We start from the raw sequence: 27795 nt of genomic DNA, 5'->3' as shown, positions 1-27795 counted from the left end.
TCAAATTTTTACTAAAATCCAACAAACCTTTGTAAAGTTAAGCTACATAATTGAAAGTTAAGAGAAATGATAAAACATTGAGCTGAAAAAATCAAACTCTTTGAGATCTCATCAACATAAAAGCTGCATAACAATTTGGGTTAAAATCCAACAATTACTATGCAAGCTACATACCAATCTGGGTTACAATCCAACAATTCCCAGGCAAGCTGAATACCAAATAGGGTTAGCTACAATCTTACAATTTCCAGGCAAGCTGAATACCAATTTTGTATGCTGAAAGATTTTTTGGATGGATCCCAAGTTTATATAATTAAACATTTTTGAGTTTGGTTCCAAAATGTAAGGCAATGTTTTTCTGATTTTCTGGTTTGTATAATATCAATTTGTAAACCAATCCTTATTATATATGTTAAAAGATCTCATTATTGATACCAAGTTTGCTTTGCTAGAGATTTTTGAGACTGATCCCATAATGGTATGGCAAGAAATGTTTGGAATTGATCTCAAGTTTGCCAGATAAAAAAATATGCTGATGAATCCCAAGTTCACTTGATGACAGATTATTGGGATGGCCCAAGTTTTTCTTGTACGATATTTTTGGGATCAATCCCAAATTCATTTGGTGAGAGATCTTTGGAATTGATCCTAAGTTTGCCTGATAAAATATTTTGATGATCAATCCCAAATCTTCAAGAATATAGCCTGTTGGGACTGACTGCTAGTCTGTGTAGAAAGCCTTGAGATTATAGACTGTTGGGACTGACTGCTAGTCTGTGTAGAAAGCCTTGAGAATATAGACTGTTGGGACTGACTGCCAGTCTGTGTAGAAAGCCTTGAGATTATAGACTGTTGGGACTGAATGCTAGTCTGTGTAGAAAGCCTTGAGATTATAGACTGTTGGAAGTGACTGCTAGTCTGTGTAGAAAGCCTTGAGATTATAGACTGTTGGAAGTGACTGCTAGTCGGTGTAGAAAGTCTTGAGATTATAGACTGTTGGCAGTGACTGCTAGTCTGTGTAGAAAGCCTTGAGATTATAGACTGTTGGAAGTGACTGCTAGTCTGTGTAGAAAGCCTTGAGATTATAGACTGTTGGAAGTGACTGCTAGTCTGTGTAGAAAGCCTTGAGATTATAGACTGTTGGAACTGACTGCTAGTCTGTGTAGAAAGCCTTGAGATTAATCCCTGGTTTATTTGTTCAGAAACTGCTGAGATGAAACCCAGGTTTGTAAATAACAAGGTTTTAAAGACAGATGCAATTTTTCCTAGCGAAAGATATTTGGGATCAATTTCAATGCAGGTATAATGATTTATAGTAGGTATCATATCAATCCCAAAGTAGATATAGTGATGAATGAGGGAATATTTGCAACTACTGCAAGATGAAAGCTCCACTTTCTTGAAATTTGTTTATTTTGGCTACTTCTTCGCAAATTTTTAAAACACTGAGGTATATAATTCAATACACCATATTCTAAAGCTAATGCAAGCAAATTTGATGGTAAGCATTTTATTTTAACGTTTACTTAATCCAGGAACAACCTTCACATTTCTTTCAACATGCCTAAGAAGCATTCTTATTAAATAGATATCTGACTCCTCCCAAATTATTATGGAAACAAGAATCCCTCAAATGGACTGATACTCTAATAACCAAAAAAAGTTCTCTCTGAAGAGCCAGATAAGACCAATTCTTCCTTTTAAATGCTGAGTGTTGAAACCATCTCTGATATTCTTTAGCAATAATTTTCTAATTTGCTCTTGTGGATGTTAGATTGGCACCATTTTTAAAAATATTAAGACAAACAAGATAGCATAAGAAGTCTTCTGGTGGAAACCCCATGTCGATATGTCTTTCTGTTTTGGAGAAGTAATAATGACAAGATTTTAAAGATGGCTGTCTTGGTGACCATACTGGATATCAGACTGGCACTTGTCCATTAAAACCAACTAGACATTATAGTAAGTCTTTTGGTGAAAGCACAATACCAATAAAATCACCATGTCAACATGACCATCCATTCAGAATGAGAACTGAAATGAAGAGACAATTATGTTGGATGTGCAAGCAGCATCCTTTTCAGATAGGTGAAAATCCCTTGGCAATATACTTTTCACTCAGCAGGAATAGCAATAACAATATTTTCAAGATGGCCACTGTAGTAGCCATGTTTGATGTCAGACTGGCACTATTTTCATTTTAAAAAACTAGATATCAAAGGAGGTTTATTAGTGAAACCTCCATGTTGACAGAACCATCCATTTAAAAGAACTAGGGATTTCCAACATGGCTGTTGTGGTGGCCATGTGAAATATCAGATTGCACCATCTGCATTCAAGACCAACTATACATTAATAGAAGCATTCTGGTGAAGACCTGATGTCAGTATGTCTTTCAATTCAAAAGGAGTATTGATAAAAAGATGTTTAAGATGGCTGCCATGGCAACCATATTAGGTATAACATCAGCACCATTTTCATTTAGGACCAACTAGACATCATAACAAATCTGTGAGTGAAAACCCCATTCATTCAGATGGAGTAGCTGTGACAAACTCTTCAAGATGTCCAAGTGGCAACATTTTCCTACAGAACCAACTAGATTATGTGATGAATGTGTGTATAAAGCTGCAAGGCAATCTTCCAAGTTCCCAAAGAACCAACCAGATTATGTGATGAATGTGTGTATAAAGCTGCAAGGCAATCTTTCAAATTTTCCTACAGAACCAACCAGATTATGTGATGTATGTGTGTATAAAGCTGCAAGGCAATCTTCCAAGTTCCTACAGAACCAACCAGATTATGTGATGTATGTGTGTATAAAGCTGCAAGGCAATCTTCCAAGTTCCTACAGAACCAACCAGATTATGTGATGTATGTGTGTATAAAGCTGCAAGGCAATCTTCCAAGTTCCTACAGAACCAACCAGATTATGTGATGAATGTGTGTATAAAGCTGCAAGGCAATCTTCCAAGTAGCTTAGGAGAAGTAGTGGTAACAAATGTGTTCTAATGAGTGTAGATATAATGGATGTCAGACCATCCCATAAGATCCTCTGGCCTATGGTGTCAAAAACAAATTTAAAGGTTATATCAATCCTTAACAGACAAAAAGAGCCCCATGGCGAGAAAAACACACATTCTGTAAAGTTGTATTACTTTGGGGTGAGGACAAATTCACATCTTAACCAGGCTACTGTCTTATTTTACATTTTTTAAGTAAACATAAGACAAGAAAATGATGTCATTTGAAAGAAGAATGCAAAGTTGACAATGGTTCAAAACATATGACTGATTTTTCTGTGAATTTTTAGCAATGAAACTGACAACTCTCATCATAGATACTGAAACATCATGACAGAATTGCAATGAATTCATATGAACTGACAATGTATACATTTCACCCTCTCTTCCTTCTTAAGCAACAGTGACAAAGAAGCAGGTTTTATATGAAAGATAAATCAATGCGACTCTAGACAGTGGTATGAAGGGTGCTATATTTAACCTCATCAGAACCCCCAGTTGATTCTGTTTCTGACAATTTGCCAAAACAAGTTAAAGTTTTTTTGAAAGGTCTGAGTCTTGTGGTGTTTTCTAGTCTATGTACTTCCTTCCATGATGGCAAAACATATTTGAATAGTGGAACGGTAGCCACTGATTGTATTAGAATCAGCTTCTTTTTACTGAAAAACCAAAAACACGTAGTTGTGGGATCAAGCTATTCAAGGAAGAAATGTTTCTCTGCTCCAACCATTCCCTCATAAGCCATCTTTGTGGCAGATCTTCTTACGCAAGCAATTCTGTTCATGCTTATCAACAGAAATTATTTTTCTGAGAGCTTGTTTGAGATGAGCCTGGGCATGCCGATTTAGCATTTCCAGATTGGATAGAAAATCCACTGTTGATTCAGCAAATGAAAAGAAGTCAGACGTTTCCTGGAAATTTCCACCCAAAGATTCAGCATGTCACTGATCAGTGACGGAAGCAATCAAGACTAGACTGCACTCTGATTCCCTTTCTCTGAATGACTATGGAATCGGGGGGGGGGGGGGGGAGGGAGGTTTGATGATTATATACGAAAGCTATTCCAGTTTGTTCAAAGGGCACTGACTGCACAGGTTTACAGATCTGGCACTGATTATATGATGGTTCTGAACTTGAAATTTCACCTTGTTGGCATCAGTCCCCCTATCCAAGTTGAGACAACTCTTTACGGAATTCTCTCTTGGCAATCAGATGACATTTTAGCTCTTTTCTTGCTAAAAAAAGAGTCAAAGAAACACAGAATATACCTGTCTTAGGTTAAGGAGTAGTGAATGTTTGTCCTATTATGAATGGGTAATGTATTTGAAGAAGAAACTTTCTAGTACAGGCATTTTTGTAAGCCTATTAAACTGGATATGTATTTCTCTGCTTATTATTTTAATGCCTACAATGGCATTTGCAATTACAAATCTGAATCAATTCAACACATTCTCTCATCTATCTTTAGTCCCCCAAATAGCCAAACATTGTTTAAACCTTTCAACAGTTACATATAAATGTATATTCATTCTACATCAAAACTCAGGGAATTATGCCTGTCTCTATAATAGTCTTGGATGATTTGTGTGGCAACAACAAGGAACAAATGCACAAAAATGCAAACAAATCAACATATAATGACTGGATCTCATAATCCTCCCTGTGTTACAGTGAAATAAAAAATAGAAAGATAACAATGTCATAGACTGATTTAACTTTCAGGAGCCTACAACTGAAAGTTAGAGAAACTTTGCTCAGAAACTTACTGCTATCACACACAGGACAACATTTTCCAGGCAATGCTACTGGGTTCTCACATCTAACTGGTGGACATTCCTGCTTAACACACTGAACAGTCCCCTGGCGACATGTACAGGTGGTACAAATGTCCTGTGGAAATGTTTCTCCATCTGTCAACACTCTGCCCTGATACATGCATGCTGAAAAAAAGTAACAAGGAGCAGGAAAAGCTGCAAAGCAAGATACTGTTGTGCATTCCATTAATGTTTGGTTTTTTTACCCTCTGTCCCAACCCCCAGTACCTCTTCCCCTGATTGCATCTGACACTCCCCTGGTACAAGGCCAGGGCCTGCATGTTAATCCTATGATTATAGCATTACTATAAAATGTATGACCTTGACCCATATGTGACCTTGATCCCTTAGCTGCTGGACAAGTGATTTATATGTCTCACTTCCTACTAACGCACCCAACAACAATGAACAGACAGAACACTGCCTCAAATAATGTTGCAATATCAGATATGCTGAGAGAGATAGCTACAAGAAGAACCCTGTCAATGGTATATTACACATCAACCCCATGTTTAATAGTCCTCTCAATGACCTTGATCTTTGGTCAAATTGTACAATCTTAAACTTCATTCTGGGCAGAAACTGTTATTTTCTTATTAGACTTACCAAGACTATGACTTTTTACCTTTAGATCCCAAAATCTATAATGTTTTTTTACTTTTCTTAAGTGCAAGCCAACCACAAAGTTTGGTCAGCAAACTTACATAAGAACAAAATTATTTGTGTCAAAGTCATTTGCCTCAAGTCACAATGACCTCCGACATTTGGCTTTTATACCCCAAAGTCAAAAGGTCTCCTCCTTACATTAAGGTCCCCTCCACTGGTCAAGCTATACGGTCTAAACCAATGATATTGTGCAAAACCCCTTTATCTTTCTTCAGTCATAGTGACCTTGACCTTCAATCAATTAACCCCAAAATCAATAGGGTGTTTTCCTCACCCTAAGTGCAAACTATCCACATATGATATCACCAATTAACTATTTTATAGAATTAAAACAATCAGATATCAGGTTATGTCCAGTATTGGTAAATGGTTAAATGTAAAGTTCAAAAGCAACAATTTACCTAATCAGTAATATTTACCTGTTAACTGCTCCTGTGGCCTAGTGGTTAGAGCATCCACCTCAGATGCGGGAGGTCATGGGTTTGATCCCCGGCCAAGTCATATCAAATACTTACAAAAATGGTACTAACAGCTACCTCGCTTGGCACTCAGCATTAAGAGGTTAGTGTTAGGACTGGTTGTCCTGGTGTCAGGATAATGTGAGTGGGTGGGACATCATGCTACATGTCTGTGGCATGATGCCCCAGTGTTAAACATCACTATAAACTGCCACACTGCAGACATCGTAGCAATATGACTGAAAAATTGTTAAAGCTACATTAAAAAGTCCAAATCACCCACCCACCCACCCACACCCACACACGCACACAAACACACACACATTTACCTGTTGGTAAATTTCTATTATAATCAACATGTGAATACTTCTTGCTGGATATGTAATAAACAAGCCTGTTGTTGATTGTTTTGAGCAAAATTGTGGAAATATAAAGAATCAAACAAATCAGATACTGCCTTTGCCTGTTTGAAACAACATCAAACTGGTGAGTACAGTTCAAGTTCTACTTTCCTGAATGACCTCTGACTTGCCATGGATGACAGTCTTCTCCTGGAGTTTAAAAAAAAATTGTAAACATTTTTATTTTAGAAAGCTTGTTCTGATAACTAGCCCCCTTCCACTCCTAAAAAAATATACAAATGTATTGTTTATTAAAAAATATGGTCCTTACCATCACAAGACAAGCAGCACTGTCCTGGAGAGTGATGAGGGTGTGAACAATTTGGTGAAATACACTGAATCTTACTGCATACTACCTCACCATTCTGAAAGAATACATGAACAATCTGCAGAACATCCCTCTTAAACTTTCCATTGTTTTTTCTTTTTTGAATGTAGATTAAGTTCCATCAAACTGACACTGAGCACTATAAATCAAACTTTTCACAAGCAGAAAACCTTTATGACTATCAAGACAACATATTTTTCAACTCTAAAGTTTACATAGATATTATTACACAACAGGCATATTGCTAATAAACACTGTATGCCATGTTATGTATGTTTCTAATGAACAAGCCATGTAATAAAAATTGGAAAATTGCTAATCAACTGACAATATATGTCATGTTATATTACACAATAGGCATTTTGCTAATTGTTACCATATTTGCTGACTTTGCAAACTCATACTTAAACATGATTTACAATCATATGTGAGGCAATGATAAATGAGAAGAATAGTTTTTCACTTGTGGAAGCTTGAAACAATATAGAGGGGAGACAAACCTTACAGCAACAAAGGAAATAAAACTCTAAACATTGATAATTTGGTGAATATTCTTCTGCTCAAGGTGCAACAATGATTACACAGAACTCCTTACCAGACACTGGCACCTATCACAGGGGGACCTCTGCCAAGTTTCCCCATCAGCATGTTCACCACAATCCAGACATATTGGACAGCAATGACCCACCATTTTGAATTGGCTGCGGCAGTTGTCAAGCTGTGGGCATGTTTGGCGGAGACATGTAACAGTTCCTTCCTGACATAAACATTCATCACAAGGATCACCATTGACGGTAAACTCCTGTCCGCTGCTATATCTCCTACCTTGGTATTCACAACCATCTGTGAATCGATACATAATTAGTTAGCAACTAGAAACCAATTTATTATGGTAAAACATGTTTCTTCAATCTTCAACAATAATAATAATATATATATATATATATATATATATATATATATATATATATATAATATAATAATACTTACCCAATAATAAAATGTTAGGAGAACTACTACTAACTCACAAATCCAGCCCTCCCAGGCTGATGCGTTTTAGCTATCAAGCTAAAAGTTATCTGTCCCCTAAGTGGTACTTAGTGTGATCACTTGACAACCAGGACTGGCACTAAATCTCATGAAACCATCTGTTACTACTGGAGTGGGGGGCATGCTCTCTACATGGATATAACTGTGGGGAGGCTGGGAGAGTGTGTGTGTATTATGACTGGGTAAGTAGTATCAAAGAAACATTTTATTAGAAAAAATTTGTTTTTTTTTCAATACATTACCTGATCATAATACCTTAGGAGAATAGGTAAAAGGTGGAGAGACATACACCACTTATCCTGGAAAGACCATCTATGGTCCTACCTTATCCAAGATGAAAGTGTCCACATTGATATATCCCTCTTTAAATAGGGCTTAATCTCCCTCTATACAATGGCTCAGTTGTCCTGAATACCATCTCACAGTTCAAACTGCAGAATAGACAGGACTATTACCAATAACTGAATGGTAACCTGTTCTTGATAATGAAAACAGGTGGCTCTATTAGTGCTACTAATCCATCTTGTCAGAACTTCACATAGATGGGTCCAACAATAGGAAATGTATTCTGTGATTTTGCCTGCCAATTGTCAAAGTAGTGAGAAGACAGGAATTAATTAAGAGGTAAACTAATTAAGCCCTTGAGAGCATTTCAAAAGGTGCCTTGTTCAGCCAGGTTAATACCCATGATAAATTTCACTTGTCAAGGATGCATTGTCATTGGCCAGGTGAAATCCAAAAAAGGATAAAATCAGTAAATCATCATGTATACAACTATAAATTAGATGCTAATACAAAATATGGAAATTGAACTGCATATGTCCTGGCTCAGTGGATACAGCAATATAAATGAGCTGTCCATATAATCACATACCAGACATGCACTTATTAATACGGTTATAGCTACGTGAAGGGATGCCATCACGACACATGCAGGTATGAACGAAAGGCAGCTAAGTGTGTGAAAACGGCAATGTGATAATATAAAAGTGGGGAAACTTTGTCATCAGGGATAGGAAGAACAGACAAGTTGGAAATTTACAGAGTATACTTCCCTTTAAAGATTTACTCTTCTAGCTTGTTTAGAGGTGGACAACTTTGAAACTGCTTGCATGGATTTTGCGAGGCCTTTCTGTCTCTAGAAAGCAAGCTACTCAGCATGAGTGGAAGCAGTAACTGATGACTTCACAGAATTTGGCACCAAGGGGAGATCACTCTGTCACTTAGGATGGCAGATAGCGTTTAGATTTTTATCCAAAATGTTTCAGCCTGAGAGGGCTGATTTTGCAAGGCAGAACTAGTACTAAAGTATTACGATTGGGTAACATATTTGAAGAAAAAATGTGTCCATGCAACACAGATGCCCCCATCAATATGATGCAACTCATTGACAGTGAGGGAAGACAAACAAGGTTCATAATTCCATTAAATTTTGTTGGAAAAAGATGGAAATTTAACTTGATCCAGGTTTATTTCATGTAATCCTCAGACCAAATTTTATTTCAATCGATGAAGCTCTTTAAAAATCATTCAGAGGAAACAAAATTTGCGATGGCCAGAATGCTCAATTTGAGGACTGTCCTGATGGACAGACATAACGCTACCACTGCAGAGGACATAATATTTTTTAACTCATTCCATTACAGATGAGAAGGCAACACTTCAAAGGGACATTTATTGCACCATCATGATTCCTCTAGCCTTTAATTAACCAATACTTCTGTCTATAAATCAGCATTGGTCATGTTGTTCCTATTTAAATGCAGTGTATTTAGTAAAATTGTATAGGACAAAACAATGGTGGCTGCTATAAATAGATGGTTGTTATATGCAGGTGAAGGAAAGATCTCATTTCAGTGTCCCCCTTTATGATGTCATAACAAGACATTTTACACATTATATATAATGGTTGGTTGGTTGGATGGCTTTTTAATGTTACCTTAAGCATTTCATTGGCTTTATCATACTGTGGAAATGGTAGCCAAGTGCCTATTCAACACCTAGGCTTCTGGCTTTATCACAATATGGAAATGGTAGCCAAGTGCATATTCAACACCTAGACTACTGGCTTTATCACAATGTGGAAATGGTAGCCAAGTGCCTATTCAACACCTAGCCTATAGGCTTTATCACAATGTGGAAATGGTAGCCAAATGCCTATTCAACACCTAGGCTTATGGCTTTATCACAATGTGGAAATGGTAGCCAAGTGCATATTCAACACCTAGACTACTGGCTTTATCACACTGTGGAAATGGTAGCTAAGTGCCTATTCAACACCTAGGCTACTGGCTTTATCACACTGGAAATGGCAGTCAAGTGCCTATTCAACACCTAGGCTACTGGCTTTATCACACTGGAAATGGCAGCCAAGTGCCTATTCAACACCTAGGCATCTGAACTCAGCTGACCTGGGTGGTATCAAACCTGCAGCCCAAAAATTACAATTTTCACACTCTACGCACCTCCTAAATGTCATTTAAATGATATGAAATGGTTTTTAAAACACTGTATCAGTAATATAATATGATACAAATTCTTACATTCACAGGTAGGGCAGCACTCTCCAGGCAGTTTGACAGGATGCTGACAGTTGACAATACTGCAGGTTGTCTCTGTACATTTCACTCTGCCACCCTGTAAAATAGCACCTTAATATGAAATTAAAATCATCGAATACATTAAAAAAATTGCACATGTATGCATCTTCCAAAATTTTAAAACTGTACCAGATTAAATAATGTATTTGATGAAATACTTGCACATGCCTAACTTTGCCCTCACTTCTCTTTATGGTCAACAAACAGCCACTTCTCATTGGCCTGCATCTCAATCCTACCATACACTATAGTCACTTCTCAATGGCCTGCATCTCAATCCTACCATACACTACAGCCACTTCTCATTGGCCTGCATCTCAATCCTACCATACACTACAGCCACTTCTCATTGGCCTGCATCTCAATCCTACCATACACTACAGCCACTTCTGAATGGCCTGCATCTCAATCCTACCATACACTACAGCCACTTCTCATTGGCCTGCATCTCAATCCTACCATACACTACAGCCACTTCTCAATGGCCTGCATCTCAATCCTACCATACACTACAGCCACTTCTCACTGGCCTGCATCTCAATCTTAGCATACACTACAGAAAGGAAGTGGCTGCTACAATTATCATGATGTTCTCAGACCTCACTATCATGAGGCATGCTGTATCATTACAACTACACAACAATTATCATGATGTTTGCAGACCTCACTACCATGAGACATGCTGTATCATTACAACTACACAACAACTGACATGATGTTCTGAGACCTCACTACCATGAGACATGCTGTATCATTACAACTACACAACAACTGCCATGATGTTCTCAGACCTCACTACCATGAGGCATGCTGTATCATTACAACTATACTGGTTTAATCAGTCTCACAAATTGGTCTGATTTGTGTTTTATTAAGTGTGACGATACTGGGAGAGAGAGAGAGAGAATAAACATCTAGAATGAAGATTTTCCAACAACTACAACAGGAGATAACTCTGCTAGTGTGTATATTCATATGATGTGGAAATGGTTATGACAACTGAGGCATTTGCTTATTCTGATCAAGTTTTACCTCACAAACATTTACCCAGTTTTGAAAGTATGTGGTGGAGGTATCATTATATCAAATGCACCACATATCCTCTGCTTCCCAGGAATTAATGCCCCTGAGTATAATTTAAATACTTCCTGTCAATACTGACTGATCCCCAAGTATAATATAAACACAACCAGTCAATACCGATTGACCCCTGAGCATAATTTAAACATATCCAGTCAATATTGTTTGACACCTGAGCACAATTTAAACACATCCTGTCAATACTGACTGATCCCCAAGTATAATTTAAACACAACCAGTCAATATTGATTGATCCCTGAACATAATTTAAACACATTCAGTGAATATTGATTAACCCCTGAGCATAATTTAAACATATCCCATACCTGTCAACCAGATGAGATGAAAACCTGTATGCCAGGCCAATAAAAACCTTACACAAAAAAATGTATTCATATATTCTATAGGATCAACAGTCTTAAAACAACAAATGCCATAAATGAACTAATTTTACACACATTTACATAATTATTTACATCTCTGAAACTTTATTTTATTTTATTATTTTGATTTTGAGTTTGTTGTAACACATAAATGTTATTATATGCAACACATGCACCCTTTGCACTTTTCAAAATGTAAGCAGGGGTTTTAAAGTCTATTCAGCGGTGTCAATGTTTATTTTAGACTGTAAAAATTATGTTAGTGTGTCTGCATTCAGGGACTTTCTACAATCTGTATGTATTTTATCATCATAGAAAAAGATCTCTCACAATCTGCATTGTTGTGAGGCAAGGTGAGAAGTTGTTGAATAAATAATTTCAGATTTGGGAAGTGGGTGCCACCAGTACTAATTGTCTGGCTGATAATATCCAGCCAGTAGCGACAAAAGCTCTTTGACTGGCCCCTGAGCATAATTTAAACATATCCAGTCAATACTGATTGACCCCTGAACATAATTTAAACACATCCTGTCAATACTGATTGACCCCTGAGCATAATTTAAATACATCCAGTCAATATCAATAGGCCCCTGAGCATACTTTAAACACATCCAATATTGATTGATTAGAACTTTCTGCATCTGTTGTATTTACCCACAAAGTGAAGGAACTTTCTGCATTGACTATACTTACCCCCAAAGCAAAGGCACTTTCTGCATCTACTGTATTTACCCCCAAAGTGAAGGAACTTTCTGCATCGACTGTATTTACCCCCAAAGCAAAGGAACTTTCTGCATCTACTGTATTTACCCCCAAAGCAAAGAAAATGATTAATAGCTTAACATATCTCTTTTCAATACTACATTCCCTTTTCATTTCCAATGATATGTATTTGATATCACTCACATAAAATGAATACCTAGTATAGCTAAAACTGGCATGGAATTTAAATACAGAGTGTATAATTGCCCAGCAACTAGACTCTTGTTCAATTTCACATGTTTATGAGATGGTTAGCAAACCAATGATCTTTCAGTGGTATCAATTGGTAATCATATTTGTACTTAAAACAGCAAACCTAAATTACGAATATAGTTCGCTGCAAATGCATCCATCTATGTCCATCCAGCATCGTTCTTACAATTATGCCAAAGTTACATTCTATATGTGACTGGCTGAACATCAAAATTTGCAGGCAGTAGAAGCCTCAACTTGTCACATATAATGACATCACGAAGCCTTAACATGTCACAAATAATGACATCACAAAGCCTTAACTTGTCACAAATAATGACATCATAAAGCCTTAACATGTCACAAATAATGACATCATGAAGCCTTAACTTGTCACAAATAATGACATCACGAAGCCTTAACTTGTCACAAATAATGACATCATAAGGCTTGGCAATGCTACAGAGAATTAGAATCTTGACAGTTTATTTACAAAATTTTCCAACATGTGTCAAAATTGTGTTACAAGTTTAATATTTGAGAATCTGATAAAAAGAAAATGATTTTGCTGTCACATTCACTACTGACACATCATCAGTAATATTTGCAACAGCATTACAATCTTTTGATTCTCAAACACAGTATGTTATCCCTAAGGATTGTTTCCTAGTGAAGTGTTTCAGTGTATTTAATTTATTAAAATTTTTTTAACATATTCATGGGTTCAAGCAATCTAACACTATAAAAAAATGTATAAGCTGATGTGCAAAAAAATGTATAAGCTGATGTGCATTTCCAGCACTACACTTAGTTAAATATCTATATGTACCAGTAACAGCCATTATATACAAAGGTATACCAAACACTTACAGTCATATATCTATCTATAATAAGTCGACGCAGTGACACTTGACTATTAAGCAACAGGGCATGGTCAAAGATAAAGTAAAGATGGAAGTGACAGGACAGTCAGAAGAGTAATGATAAGAAAGGCAGAAAAAAGGAAAAGAGTGTCAGTGTACGTTTTCATCCCTTCATACTCAGACCAATCTGGCTACTGTAGCGGTGATGAGATATGGGACCTTAACCGGCATAGCCCTGAAAATCACTAGGTCTTATTTGTAGCAGACTAGTTCATTAGAATTTGATTTTGGAAAGCTCCTGCTTGTGAGATACCAAGTCAGGAGCTTCTGCAACTATTGATGGTAATTTGTTCCAAGTCCTTATTGTACATGGGAAGAAGCTGAACAATTTGTTGATGCTGACTTTAACCGGAACTTTTTCCTGTGGTTTGCCCTAGTTTGGCTATATGCTAGGGTCAGGTATTTGTCCACTGGTATGTCCATTAGGTTGTTTGCAGTCTTGTAAAACATGGTCAGCTGGGCCTTGGCTCGCCTGGATTCGAGTGATTCCCACTGGAGATGGTTCAACATTGCACTGACACTGCTAGTGTAAACGATATTTATTTGTGGTGAATCTAGCAGCTCTCCTCTAAACCATCTCTATCTTATTTATTAGATCTTTATTATGTGGATTCCACACAATCGAGCAATATTCAAGATCTGGTCGAACCAGAGTGAAAATGCTGCACCTTTTACTTCTTCATTGCTGATTTGGACAATGCGGCACAGAAAACCAAGGTTACTGTTCCCTTTTTCATTATCTTGTCTATGTGCCTTTTCCAAGAATGGTGTCTGGACAATTCAACCACGAGATATTTTCTTGCCTGCTCATTGGCTAACTTGTGCCCCTTAAGAGTATATTCGGACAAGATTGGTGATTTCTTCCTGTAAACTCTAAGGATGCTGCATTTATCTGGGTGGAACGACATACGCCAAGTTCTTTCCCAAAGGGCCAGTTGGCTGAGGACTTCTTGAAGGATTTCACAGTCCTTGGAAACATTTATTTCCCAGTAGACTATACAGTCATCTGCAAAAAGTCTTGTGTTGGATTTGACACTCACCGGTAGCTCATTGATGAACACCTGGAAGAGGATGGGACCCAAAACACTCCCTTGAGGTGCTGGGTCTGATGTTGCTCCATCTGCTATAACTCTCTGCGATCTGTCTGATAGGAAATCTCTGATTCATTTCTGGATGCTACCCATGATGCCAGAGTCTGAAGAGTCTTTCATGGAGGACATGATCAAAAGCCTTACTGAAGGCAAGGATAGCAAAGTCATACTGCTTCCCTCTCTAAGGATTTGGTGAGCTCATACAGTAGGGTATGAGCTGTGTTTCCCAGCTTTGTCTGTCATAGAAACTACGCTGGTAGTCTGTTTGAAGTTATCTAGATGTTGCATCATGTTGCTGACTATGATGTATGCAAGCATTTTGCAGCAGATACAGGTTAGGGAGACAGGTCTATAATTTCTGGCCTTGAACCTTTCACCATTTTTGAAGATAGCTGTACTGTTTGCTGTTTTCCACATATCAGGAACATAACCTGTTGAGAGACACTTCTGGCAAATATAACTAAAGTATGGTGCACACTTTTCTGCTAGATCTTTCAGGATCCTTGCTGGAATCATGTCTGGTCCAGTGGCCTTCTGTGGGTTTTCTGCAACAAGCAGTATACACCTTCTTCAGTAACTTGGATGTCAGGCATTGGTGGGTAACAATCTCCATGTAGGCTTGGTAGATCACTCTTATCCTCTTGTGTGAAGACTGACTGGTATTGATGATTCAGTATGTTAGCCTTGTTGGATGCCTCTGAATGTAGTTTCCCGTGTTCCTTGAGTGGTGCCACATGACAGTTGTCTCTACGTAAGGACTTAATGTAGTTCCATAATCTCTTCTGCTTGTTTGGTTGTTGTTCTTGTTTTGGGTTACCGACTTCTATCACGTTTTCAATATATCTCCAGTAGGCCTGCTGTTCTAAATGTTGTGATCTTGCTTTTGCTTCTTTGTAATGTTTCTGATGTCTTGTTTTTCCTGTTGTTTTCTGTCTTGCAAACAATTTGTTCTGTCTTCTGTGTTGGGCTCTGATGGATTTGTCTATCCATGGTTTGTTTGTTTTGTTTCCAGATAAGGTCTTAGATGGTATAAATGTATCCATTAACTGTTTTGATGTTCTCCTCAAACATTTTCCACATATTTGCAGAAAAGTCATCTGTTTCACGTATGAATGATTCTTGTGATAATTTCAATTCTTCATGTATTTGGCCATGTCTGCATTCCCGTATTGGAAGACTTTACAAGCTACTTTCTTCACTTTCGTTTGTCGTAGGCTGGACTCTGTATAGACTGCTTCATGGTCAGCAATTCCTGGTATGACATCACACTTTTTGATTAGTGTTTTGTTGTTTGTGAAGAACAGATCAAGCATATTTAAAGTAAATTCAGTTACACGTGTTGCTGCATCCTTACCCTGTTCCAGAAATGAGTCTTTTATGATATTTAGTAGCTGTTGGCATTGGGCATTCCTGGCATTCTTGTAAGGCACAAATGAAGCTGATCTAGGTAGTTTGGTTCGGTTAAGGATGGAGGTTTGTAGAAGACACCAACGTATAGGTCTGATGCCCCTTTAACCTTGATTTTGGTCCAAACTAACTCAAAGTTTTTATCAGCCTTAAGTTCTTCTGGTTCGCAGCTAGAACACTGGTCTGATACTAGGACAAATACCCCCCCCATAGGATCCCTATGGACGATCTTTGTGGTGGGATCTGAAATTTGCTGGGAATACTTCAGATGAATTTATGTTGCTGTTTATCCATGATTCTGTACCAATAACAATGGTGGCTTTGGTAGAGGAAATCATATTGCTTAGTAGTCCCTTCTTTCAAAGCCCCTTTATAGACTGACAATTAAATACTAGGATTCTCATGGGCAAGTCGGTTCTAATTCCAGTAGGACCATGAGTTGTAGAGCTGCTTCTCTGCTTGTGTAGTGATGAAGTAGCAGTTGGGTTGGTAAAGCTTATCTCACTGTATGCTTGGGTACTGTCACTAAGGCATTGGTAACTGTTACTGGCATCAAAGATAAAAGTGTCTAACATTCCAGTGGAGAAATTTGGCAAACCACAATGTATACATTCCCAGCTTAAATTGTGGAGGGTTTTGAAAATGGCATCTGGGAAACCCATACACTCTTGATGATACCATACTTTGCATGAGTCACAACACACACAAGGTGTTGTCCATTTGCAGGCTTTGTTGCAGACCCCGCAAGGTTCTTGGACCTGGACTTGGTTCTGATTCAGCTAACAAAGGCTACATTGATAGAGGAGAAGGAATTTGTTCCTACAGACTGGTCCTTTTGCCTTTGACATTGTTATTAGAGTGGTAATGAGATGGGCGGAGAGTGATAATTTTGGATGATCCCAAATCAGTACTGGTTGTGTATTATTATTGTCATCTGCTGGGAATTTCAGGGTAAATATTTTGTGCATGATGAGGGTAAGGGTGATAAAGGAAGATAAGCTAATGACGTGTAATATGTTATAATTTATATCTATCAAGTTCACACAAAAGAAAAGAAAGCAACTGTTCACCATTCAGGGTTGCATTCTGGGATATACTGGTGAGTGACTAGCATTGATTAATAGAGAATACCTTCAATATTAAATGGAAGATAGTTTGAGCAAGGATGCTATCATATTGTTTTAGGATATGTTTCCAAACATCTGAGAAATGATGTTGGTTGATGGGACCTGACCTGGTTTTGTGGATTTGCTGAAGAGTCATGAGCTAGAACAGGAAATGACTGACAGATGCTAATTTGAATCTGTATCCATGTAAAGACCATTACATACAAAAGTAAACCAAACAATGACCAACAATGACCTTTACCCATGTAAAGGCTATTAGATATAAGAAGTATGCCAAACACTGACCAACAATGACCTTTACCCATGTAAAGGCTATTAGGTATAAAATTACACCAACCACTATTGGTCTTCAATACGCGTGTAAAGGCTATGAGATATAAAAGAACATCAAACACTATTGGTCTTCAATACCCATGTAGAGGCCATGACATACAAAAATATACCAAACACTTACAATCATCAATACCCATGGAAAGGCCATTACATACAAAAATATACCAAACACTTACAGTCATCTATACCCATGGAAAGGCCATTGCATACAAAACTAAACCAAACACTGACAGTCATCAATACCCACGGAAAGGCCATTGCATACAAAACTAAACCAAACACTGACAGTCATCTATACCCATGTAAAGGCCATTGCATACAAAACTAAACCAAACATTGACAGTCATCTATACCCATGTTAAGGTTATTAGATATTAAAAAAACACCAAACACTATTTGTCCTCAATAACAAAGGAAGGCCATTACATACAAAAATATACCAAACACTTACAGTCATCTATACCCATGTGAAGGCCATAACATACAAAAATATATCAAACACTGACAGTCATCTATATCCATGGAAAGGTTATTAGATATTAAAAAAATACCAAACACTATTTGTCTTCAATACCCACATAAAGACCATTACATACAAAAAATATACCAAACACTGACAGTCATCTATACCCATGTAAAGGTTATTAGATATTAAAAAAACACCAAACACTATTTGTCCTCAATAACAAAGGAAGGCCATTACATACAAAAATATACCAAACACTTACAGTCATCTATACCCATGTGAAGGCCATAACATACAAAATATTCCAAACATTGACAGTCATCTATACCCATGTTAAGGCTATTAGATACAAAAGTATACCAAACACTGACAGTTATCTAATAACACAAAAAAATATACTAAACACTTACATTCATCTATATCCATGTAAAGGCCATTACATACCAAAATATACCAAACACTGACAGTCACCTATACCCACATAAAGGACATTACATACAAAAATATACCAAACACTTACAGTCACCTATACCCATGTAAAGGACATTACATGCAAAGTATACCAAACACCGACAGTCACAAACCTGTCCATTAACTAATAACTTGTAGAGTATTTAAAAGGTCATATAATTATTAATGTCCACACATAAAACAAGTATCAGATAAGTGTATTATGTCACACTTAAGGTAGATCTGTGATGAATGCAAATACACACTTAATAGAGTGGGTTTGTAGAGTTCAGTCAAACCCATCATTTCTGGTTAAAATGCTACATTTTTTCAGCAAAAAATGGACAAGATTGGCTATTATAAACAAAACAAATCAGCCCTTCTTAAAGTTGAACCTCCTTGGAAAAAATCTTGGATCTGCCCCTGGAACATACTTAACACACTGTCTGTCTACCTGGAAGGTACAAATCTCACACATAGTGAACACACTGTTTTTCTACCTGGCAGGTACAAGTCTCACATTCAGAGTTTCTCCAGGAGATCCCTTCCCCTCTGTCTTCCCCTGATTCTGTCACACAGCCTGAAAACAGACAGACAGTTGAATAGACAGGTGTTATGTATATTTAACTGGCATTGTTTGTTAGTTTTTTTTCTTCAGTTTATACTTCAGGTTATGTAAAATTGTATTTTGTAGCTTACCTTGTCCAAAATCAAGTTCATTGTTTACCTAACCCAAATCATTGTAGGTTTGGGGGGTGTCTGTAAATAACTAATACATAGCTAATATTTTCTCTATGAGTGTGGATTTATAATTAGGATCATTATCAAAAGAAGTAAATATTTATCTTGGTCTGAGTCAAAGACACTGTTTACCACATGCTATATTATAATTTTAGTAACATATTTTATCTTGTAAATATTTGGAATCTTCTGGAATGAAATTTTCCATTAGGCAAAAGTTTTATTTAGAAAATGCTAATTGTGACTTAGGTCAGGTTAATGAGTATAAAACCTTTTTTACTGGAAAAATTGTTTATTCCCATAATAACATCTGGGCAGAAATCATTCATACTGTTGTATTCAGATTTTGATTTGGGTGAAATTTATTGTTCTCTGGAAATACAAAGTGCTCTATAATATTTTTTGAAAGAGACATTAATTTGGATTTATAGTGGAAAGCAAATATCGATATATTCTTGGACTGTACTATTGTGATCCAACAAAAGAATGTTGCCACATCAGCATAACACAGGCCATTGCAGGCAAATCAACACTTCAAATGTTGGATTTATTTTGGAATAACACAAAAATTTATTCAGAACTTTTCTGGACCCAATTTTTTTATACCCAAAATTCGCCTGTGGTCAGAATCCATTTTTTGTGACGGGATTTTAGACTTTTTGGTCTCAGATCTAAGGCAGACTGGTATGAACTGCAAACAGACAGATGAACCTTTGCAAAAAGTAGAATAAGATGTGCATTTCGAATAAGGATTGGTCTCGATATGAAAATAATGGGTCTGTTAAGCAAAAAACAAAATTAAAATTTCTAAAAAATCCAACTTTTACCCTTCTGCTCATGCGTGAGCCAAATAGCCAATGAAAAATGATGTTTCTAACACAACTAGGCAGTATGTTATTGGAAGATCACCTGGAAGTTGGTGTTTAAGGATTTATTCAGAAATAGCTTTCAAAATGTGTTTCCTACTCGAATTTCAGATGAAAACGACAAAAACCTCCAGGGGTTAATGTGTTAAGCAGTGTAGTATACGTTATGTTTAACATCAATTTTAACTATTTTATATTTTTGGTACACATCTATTATGTATAGAAAGATTAAAATCCAATCGTTATAGCTGTATAATTATTTTTCATGGAAAAATTTTGTATGTGCTTTAAAATCTTGAGAGAACTCATTCACCGTCAAGACAGTGTAGCCATGTAACCAACCATACCTGCCATTTTTCATATTCAAAATTTACATGATCTTTGTCTATGTCTACATCACCAAATCATCTGAATTTTATAATTTATAAAAACTAATTTTTGCCTACATTAATATCAGAGCCTATACCAAAGTTATTGAAGCTTTCATAATTGTGATTCTAATCTTGTAAACTCAAGAGAGTACTGACCAAAATCCATGGCCTTCATTTTGGAGAGTGGAGAATACAACCTGGTTACTGTTGTTGTTGTTGTTGTAGGGTTTAATGCCATTTTCCAGCACACGATAGGCTATACATGGCGGCCAGTATTAATGGTGGAGGAAGAACCAGGGAAATCCCCGGAAAGAACCACCGACCCTCAAGAAGCTACTGGCAAGCTTTCTCACATACCCACATTAGCTGAATCCGAGACTCAATCCTATGCAGACAGAGGTGAGATGACAGTGATCTGTAATGGAGAGCGCTTTAGACCACTCGGGGCCCCCCACCCGGTTACTGTAAATCGCAGATTACAACTAGAGCTTAAACAGCAACCAAGTGATCTCAGGTTATGGTCATTTGCATCAGTGAATTGAGTATCTAATAGGGGGGTTTCCCCCAAAGCTGGTGCTATGAAAACCAGCTCAAAATGGCTGGTATTTAAAGCAGGCAACAAAAGGCGCATTTATGAGAATGGTGTAGAGGCATCAAAACGTGTTTACATGCAAAAAGGGTAGAAGCGTCCCAAGGCACTTCCATGAGAATGGAGTAGAGGCATCCAAAGGCACTTACATGAAGTAAAGGGTTAAGAAACCAGTTAAATGCAATCAACTGGTTAATGTCAGTTCATAATATACCATTTAATGTTCTGAATAAATAAAGATAGTGACACAACCAGGCTACCATAGAATATTGAATAACAACAGGTCAAGAAAGTTCAGACACCAAAAATTTGCATGGTTCATTTGGAAAACAAAATATAGAAAAGGATAATACATGAAGCCTACATTTTGGTTTGAGTTCAATTTTTGGCATTTCTTCATGGCATCTCCTCACTGATTAAGTAAGTGCATAATAAAGGGTATACAATTCTGATACAGGTTAAGAACTGTTCATCCCAATGGAAAAGGAGCAGAAGAAGAAAAATGAAATAGGCAAAGATCTGTTCATCCAGATGGAAGAGAGGGAGAGACAGAGCATAAGAAGAAAAATGAAAGGGAACTAACATATGAACATATATATTTCCTAAATGGGAAAAGAAAATGGTTCCAAAAGTGGTATCATCACAGTGGTGATGTCATTTTTATTCCTACAATATTTTATTACCTGAACACTGTATCACCTCCCCTGTGATCCCACTGTACCACTCATGTTGACAGCCTCCACACCTGTTTATTCTGCAAACTGCTTCTGGATATCCTGCAATTATTAGAGATATTAAGCAAACAGGTTGGGTTCCTATCTTGGGATGCCACTTTTTTCACTTCCTAATGGCCTTGTCTAGGACAGTTTTGACTGTATATCAAGTTACATATCAGTGGGAAAAAAAAACAACCTTTATATGCCCAATTCCAGTCAAGACATATGATAGTGAATTGGGATAGAATGCCTGCCTGAGGTTGTTGATCCACAACTTCATATTTGAAGATGAAATATATATACTTCCTCCCAAAGAGTCATTTGGTTTTTTCATTGTCAGTTAGCAATACAATTTGAAGGATTCAACTCTACCAAGTGTTAGGACTCTATGGTCTTAAACTAAGTAACAGATAAGAGTGAAAACCAATGTTTTGTAACATTCAACAAAAAATTTACTACACTAGAATACAAAACTGAATATTTAAAATACCTTAGAGTATTGTGAACTAAATCCCAAACAGTCCTAAAAGTTTAACACAAGTCCAAAAGTATAGAGTGCTGAATGAATTCCATAGACTGGAATAGTGCTGACCTGCCAACAGTCTTAATGTATCACAACAATATAATCCAAAATGTCCTTGAATGAATTCACAATAATTCCAATAAAGTTAGTCTGAATGTATTACTGAGCACTTTGTAATTCCAGTGAATAATTTAAATAAATCTGATCAAACTAAAACTGAACACAATTACAACCGATTTCATTAAAATTGATGTTAAGATATGGAGTGAGTAACTCTGAAATAAACAATATATAAAAGACTAAGATGAAATAAAAGAACCATGATGAGAGTAATTTTCCTATCAAATTCATAAATAAATTGCTTCAAAAAAAAAAATAATTTCTGAGAGAAAAAACTAGATTTCTAGCTCAATATCTGTAAACATGTTTACCTCCAAGCAATAATGATCTTAAAATATAATCTAAAATGAAAGACAAATATTTAATATATAATATGTTCTTCACAAGAAAACACCTGGTTCAGGAAGGCCAAACTCCTACCCTCAATTATGGACAAGGCCAAACTCCTACCCTCAATTATGGACAAAGTCAATCACACAATACAAATTAAATATACATAACATAAAAGCGTGAACAAAACCCAACACACAATACAAATTAAATGTACATAACACCAGCTTGTGCTGAAAGTTAGAATCCCTCTTATGAAGCAGAGGTAGAGTTAAACATGACTCATAGCTAATTATTTGCAATTTACAGGATTAACTCTAGCCTGTAAACAAAAGGATGTTAATTATGTTTACCATCTGTAATGAGTGTTTTAAGTGAAAGTTAACACTGAACATGCAATGGATTTAAATGGGCTCTATGGGCTTTTGATAGGAGATGTATCTGTACTAGCCTTACCTGGGCATTTCCTTTCATCACACATATTAGGTGGGCACACCATGGGAAACTGACCAAATGGACACTCAGTATAGTAGTAGGTCACAAAACATAATCTGGAACAAAATCAGCAATGGTTTTAGCTGACTTTAGATTAAAGACAAATCTGTCAAATTGTAAATTTTCATCAACAGCTCTAAAAGTTGACCAAACATTCCTTTTACTGATAAATTAGGAGTAATTTTCATACCACAGAATAAAATAAGTGATTATCAGTAGACAAATGCACTTACAATGTGGAAATGCACATTGATGTGAAGTACTAAATGAAAATAAATAAAAGTTTACCTTTAAAGCCAAAGTATTGTACAGTATTAATCTACCTTCTATCAGGTGACAGTGGTAACCACACCTCATCCTTTCCTACACTACTGCGTTCAGGGAAATAGTCAAGGTTGATGTGACGACTCTGGTCCAACTCATTCTGAATGGTTTCAATCAGTGGAATCTGATCACCACGGTGCAGCCAGTTCTGAGTATACCTTGTGCAGAAAAGTATAATTTTATAAAAAGCTTTTTGAAACAAACTTGATTTATCATCAGAAATTTTTTAGACATAGTGAAAAGCTAATTTGCTTTTGTGACTATATAATCTATGTAATCTTTCCTGGTTGTAATAAATTTAATTTTAACAAAGAAATTTTACAGCATTTGTGACAAGCAGATTCACCTGTATATTGAAAGAAAGAGTCAAATGTATTGATTAGAAAACTGTCCAATTAACTTAACAATCATGCAGTCTTTAATAACAAAAAACAAACAAGGTCATTGGATATGTAAAACTGAAGAGTTTCCTTTTGCGATCTTTTAAGAGCAAGTAAGTGTCTACACATTGTTGTGCATGTATACCTAAAACTGAAATGGACACCATCTCTTGAAAAGATATGTCACTCAAACATCCTTTTTGGTATTCTCAATAATGTACCCACTTTGCACCACTGTCATTACGGTCACAATGTACAAGCTGGAACAACCAAGAATTAATATTCATCTATCCAAACCGCCTCTGGGTTCCAGAATGTAAAATAGACCCAAAGTGCTCAACTGTGTCAAAAGAGAAGAAAAATGAAAGTAGAAGCCATGGTGGCAAGGATGTTAGACTGTTGGACTTGCAGTAACAATGAGGGTGGTGGCTAGAATTAGAATGCGACTATCAGATCAGCCTGGGTTGACTACTATGACGTGTCATTAGACAAGGCATTTTACTTCAACTGCCTTGGCACTAAATAACCTACTTGTCTTATGATGCCATACCAGTCAACACCAAACTGAACCAATCATCCATCAGAGACTGGTTGTTTCCTTTTGATTCTCTAGTTTCCTCTGCTTTAATTAATCCCCTTATGCAGAAACTATAGTCATGATGTGCTGAATAAATGCAAAATTCAACTACAGCCCAGAATACTGCATCTGGTACCTTGCTTTAATTCAATAGGTACACATTAATATGAAACTGTAAGCTTAAGACTTCCAGCTGTCATTGTAAAGAGATATTTAAAATTATTATTCTTTGTAAAAAAATATTTTTGGAGTTTGGGAATTGATTCACAAATTATTATTGTATATAGTAGCACAGTGGACTACTTGAATTCAACATCTGGTAGCCCAGACCCAGCTTTCTAATAGGCCCTGGGTTCCAGACTGATGTGGCAGCCCAGACCCAGCAATTCTGTAGCCCCTGCACTCCAGACAGAAGTATGTGGTAGCCCAGACTCAACAATCTGGTAGTTCATGGACTCCATACCAAAGTATGATGTAGCTAAGATCCAGCATACTGGTAGTCCCTGGGTTTCGGACTGAAGTATGTGATAATCTAGACCCAGCAATCTGGTAGTCCCTGGGATCCAGACCAAAGTATATAAATAGCCCACATCCAGCATTATGACAGTCCCTGGGCTCCAGATCAAAGTATGTAATAGCCCACATCCAGCATTATGGCAGTCCCTGGGTATCAGACCAAGATATGTAATAGCCCACATCCAGCATTCTGGCAGTCCCTGGGTATCAGACCAAGGTATGTAATAGGCCACATCCAGCATTCTGGCAGTCCATAGGTATCAGACCAAGGTATGTAATAGCCCACATCCAGCATTCTGGCAGTCCCTGGGTATCAGACAAGATTTGTCTGACACAAAGAGTAACTTGTACATGCCAATTAAACATGTTAAACAGCTGACACAAAATTAATAAAACTTTAGACTTTATTTACCTCCATTCTGGAAATCTGGTGACTGCTGGACAAATCCGGGTTATGACTCTTAAAGAGATATTGTTCAATTTCTCCAACTGCTTCTCAATCCATCTTTTGATGATCACATACATTGGACCAAGGAAAAATCTGTTACACCTCTCAGCATCATAGCCAAGAGAATCGAATCTGAAAACATCATTCCTTTGCCTGTTAAATCCAAACTTGTCAAATCCATATCTATTGTATCCATAGGAATCAAACAGGTCTGGCGGGATCCTGTTCAGCCATGTTCCATTTCTGTGGAAGCCATATGGTGTAATGCCTCTACGATCAAATCCGTATCTGTCAAATCCTGATCTGTCATATCCCTCAGCATCAAATCCATCTAAATTAAATGAGTCAATCCGAAAACCAAATCTATCAAATCCCATGCTATCAAACCCATTCCTCATATAACCAAATCTATCAAATCCATAAATGTTATATAAACCTCTATCATCTAACCTGCCACTTCTATCCACCCCAAACATATTATACCCACTTTTATCATATCCCTCTCTGTCATACCCCAACCTACTGTATCCATGGCTATCATAGCCATAGTTAGGCAGGGTAATATTACAAATAGCTGCCTCTGACAAAGGAATATACTCCACACACATCTGTACTTTGGAGTCCATCACATCTTCTGGGCTTGCTTTGAATGGATACATGGGTATATAGAGATGATCCTGTGGGTACAAAAGAAGACCATTTTCATGTTTATTCATCCAGTCTGTCCATAATTTGTCAACGTAGGCCAATAACGAATAGAATAATGGATCATAAGGTGCTAATCCTGAGGTCATGTGACCCCCTATCCATGACTGAACAATCCCAACAAACATCTCCATATGTAGCCTAAACCTCTCATACAAAGGGTCATTCAGTGCAAACTGGATGGAAACGGCATCTGGTAATGACACACTGACATTGAATCTGCGTCGAATACATGGGGCCAAGAATGGAGGAAAATACGATTTGAATGGGTGGTAATTTATGCATCCCGTGACATTGTCACCATTTCCACCAAACATATTTGCTGCCCAAATTCGGGATCTCTGCAAATCACCTGCCTCCAGTGTCCAATCAAAATATGGAATGGTTATTCGACAATCAATTGCCTGCAACTCCTGCTCAACCATTCTCAAAAAGTACCGATGCCATGGCAGAGATGCAACATTTCCAAGGGCCTGAGGAAGATGTTCTGCATATATCCTCACAAATTCTAACCACTTTGAGTGTGAATTACCACTTCTTTTCATAAGAATTTGTATTGCAGATTGGTAAAGTTCAATTTCATCTCGAGTCAGGTCTCGAATCTCTTTACGATGACCAATCTTTGAACATTCACATTCTACAACACCTGTCAGTGAGCATTTGCAATAATGGCAACTAATACGAAATGTTTCACCAAGTTTGTAGGTCTTATTGCCATGTATGCAGCCACAATTCTCACCACACTGAACATCTTCGCACTGTTTGCCAGGACTAAACCGCACTACACTAAGTCCAGGTCGCTTCTCGAGTGACTGACAGGCTTGAATAGTGCGTGAACGACATCTATAGGTATAACCTGCTGCAAGACCATATGCATTGTATCCTTGGCGATTATAACCATGGCAATTCAAACCAGCCCTGAAAAGGAAATTAAACATTGCAGCAGTAAAAAAACGTAATGATTTCTTCCTGTAAAATATTCTTTTCTGATTCATATTTTGGGACATATCTGCTCCCCCGCAAAGATATGCATACAGTACTCCCTTTTTATAACACTGTCAATAGGAGCCTACAAAATAGGAACTTATAGTGAGTCTGCTTTATAGTGAAGTACATAATATAATACTACCTCATTATAACAACGTCCATGGCAGCCATACAGAATACTGACTTATAGTGAGTCTGCTTTATAGTGAAGTACATCATACAATACTACCTCATTATAACAATGTCCATGGCAGCCATACAGAATATTGATTTATAGTGAGTCTGCTTTATAGTGAAGTACATGATATCATGCTACCTCATTATAACAATGTCCATGGCAGCCATACAGAATACTGACTTAGAGTGAGTCTGCTTTATAGTGAAGTACATGATATAATACTAACTCTTTATAACAATGTCCATGGCAGCCATACAGAATACTGACTTATAGTGAGTCTGCTTTATAGAGAAGTACATCATACAATACTACCTCATTATAACAATGTCCATGGCAGCAATACAGAATACTGATTTATAGTGATTCTGCTTTATA

General features: G+C 37.0%; 1 protein-coding gene across 1 annotated transcript in view; it reads right to left on the bottom strand.

Moving 5' to 3' along the window:
• Positions 1 to 27795, bottom strand: part of LOC149773656 (uncharacterized) — a 208564-nt gene that overhangs the window by 119284 nt on the left and 61485 nt on the right. Inside the window, exons 19-27 of the mRNA XM_089946245.1 lie at positions 25515 to 27173; positions 23629 to 23787; positions 23267 to 23361; positions 21805 to 21897; positions 19055 to 19134; positions 10284 to 10377; positions 7286 to 7533; positions 6634 to 6727; positions 4790 to 4963 (exon numbers count right to left, since the gene is read on the bottom strand). Of these exons, the coding sequence (XP_089802371.1) occupies positions 4790 to 4963; positions 6634 to 6727; positions 7286 to 7533; positions 10284 to 10377; positions 19055 to 19134; positions 21805 to 21897; positions 23267 to 23361; positions 23629 to 23787; positions 25515 to 27173 (2696 nt within the window). The remainder of the gene's footprint in view (positions 1 to 4789; positions 4964 to 6633; positions 6728 to 7285; positions 7534 to 10283; positions 10378 to 19054; positions 19135 to 21804; positions 21898 to 23266; positions 23362 to 23628; positions 23788 to 25514; positions 27174 to 27795) is intronic.

This window comes from Sinohyriopsis cumingii, unplaced genomic scaffold, assembly GCF_028554795.1.
Source record: "Sinohyriopsis cumingii isolate HCF-2022 unplaced genomic scaffold, ASM2855479v2 utg000622l, whole genome shotgun sequence".
Lineage (NCBI taxonomy): Eukaryota > Metazoa > Mollusca > Bivalvia > Unionida > Unionidae > Sinohyriopsis > Sinohyriopsis cumingii.
The sequence above is the reverse complement of the archived record's forward strand: the minus strand, read 5'-3'. Positions and strand labels throughout refer to the sequence as shown.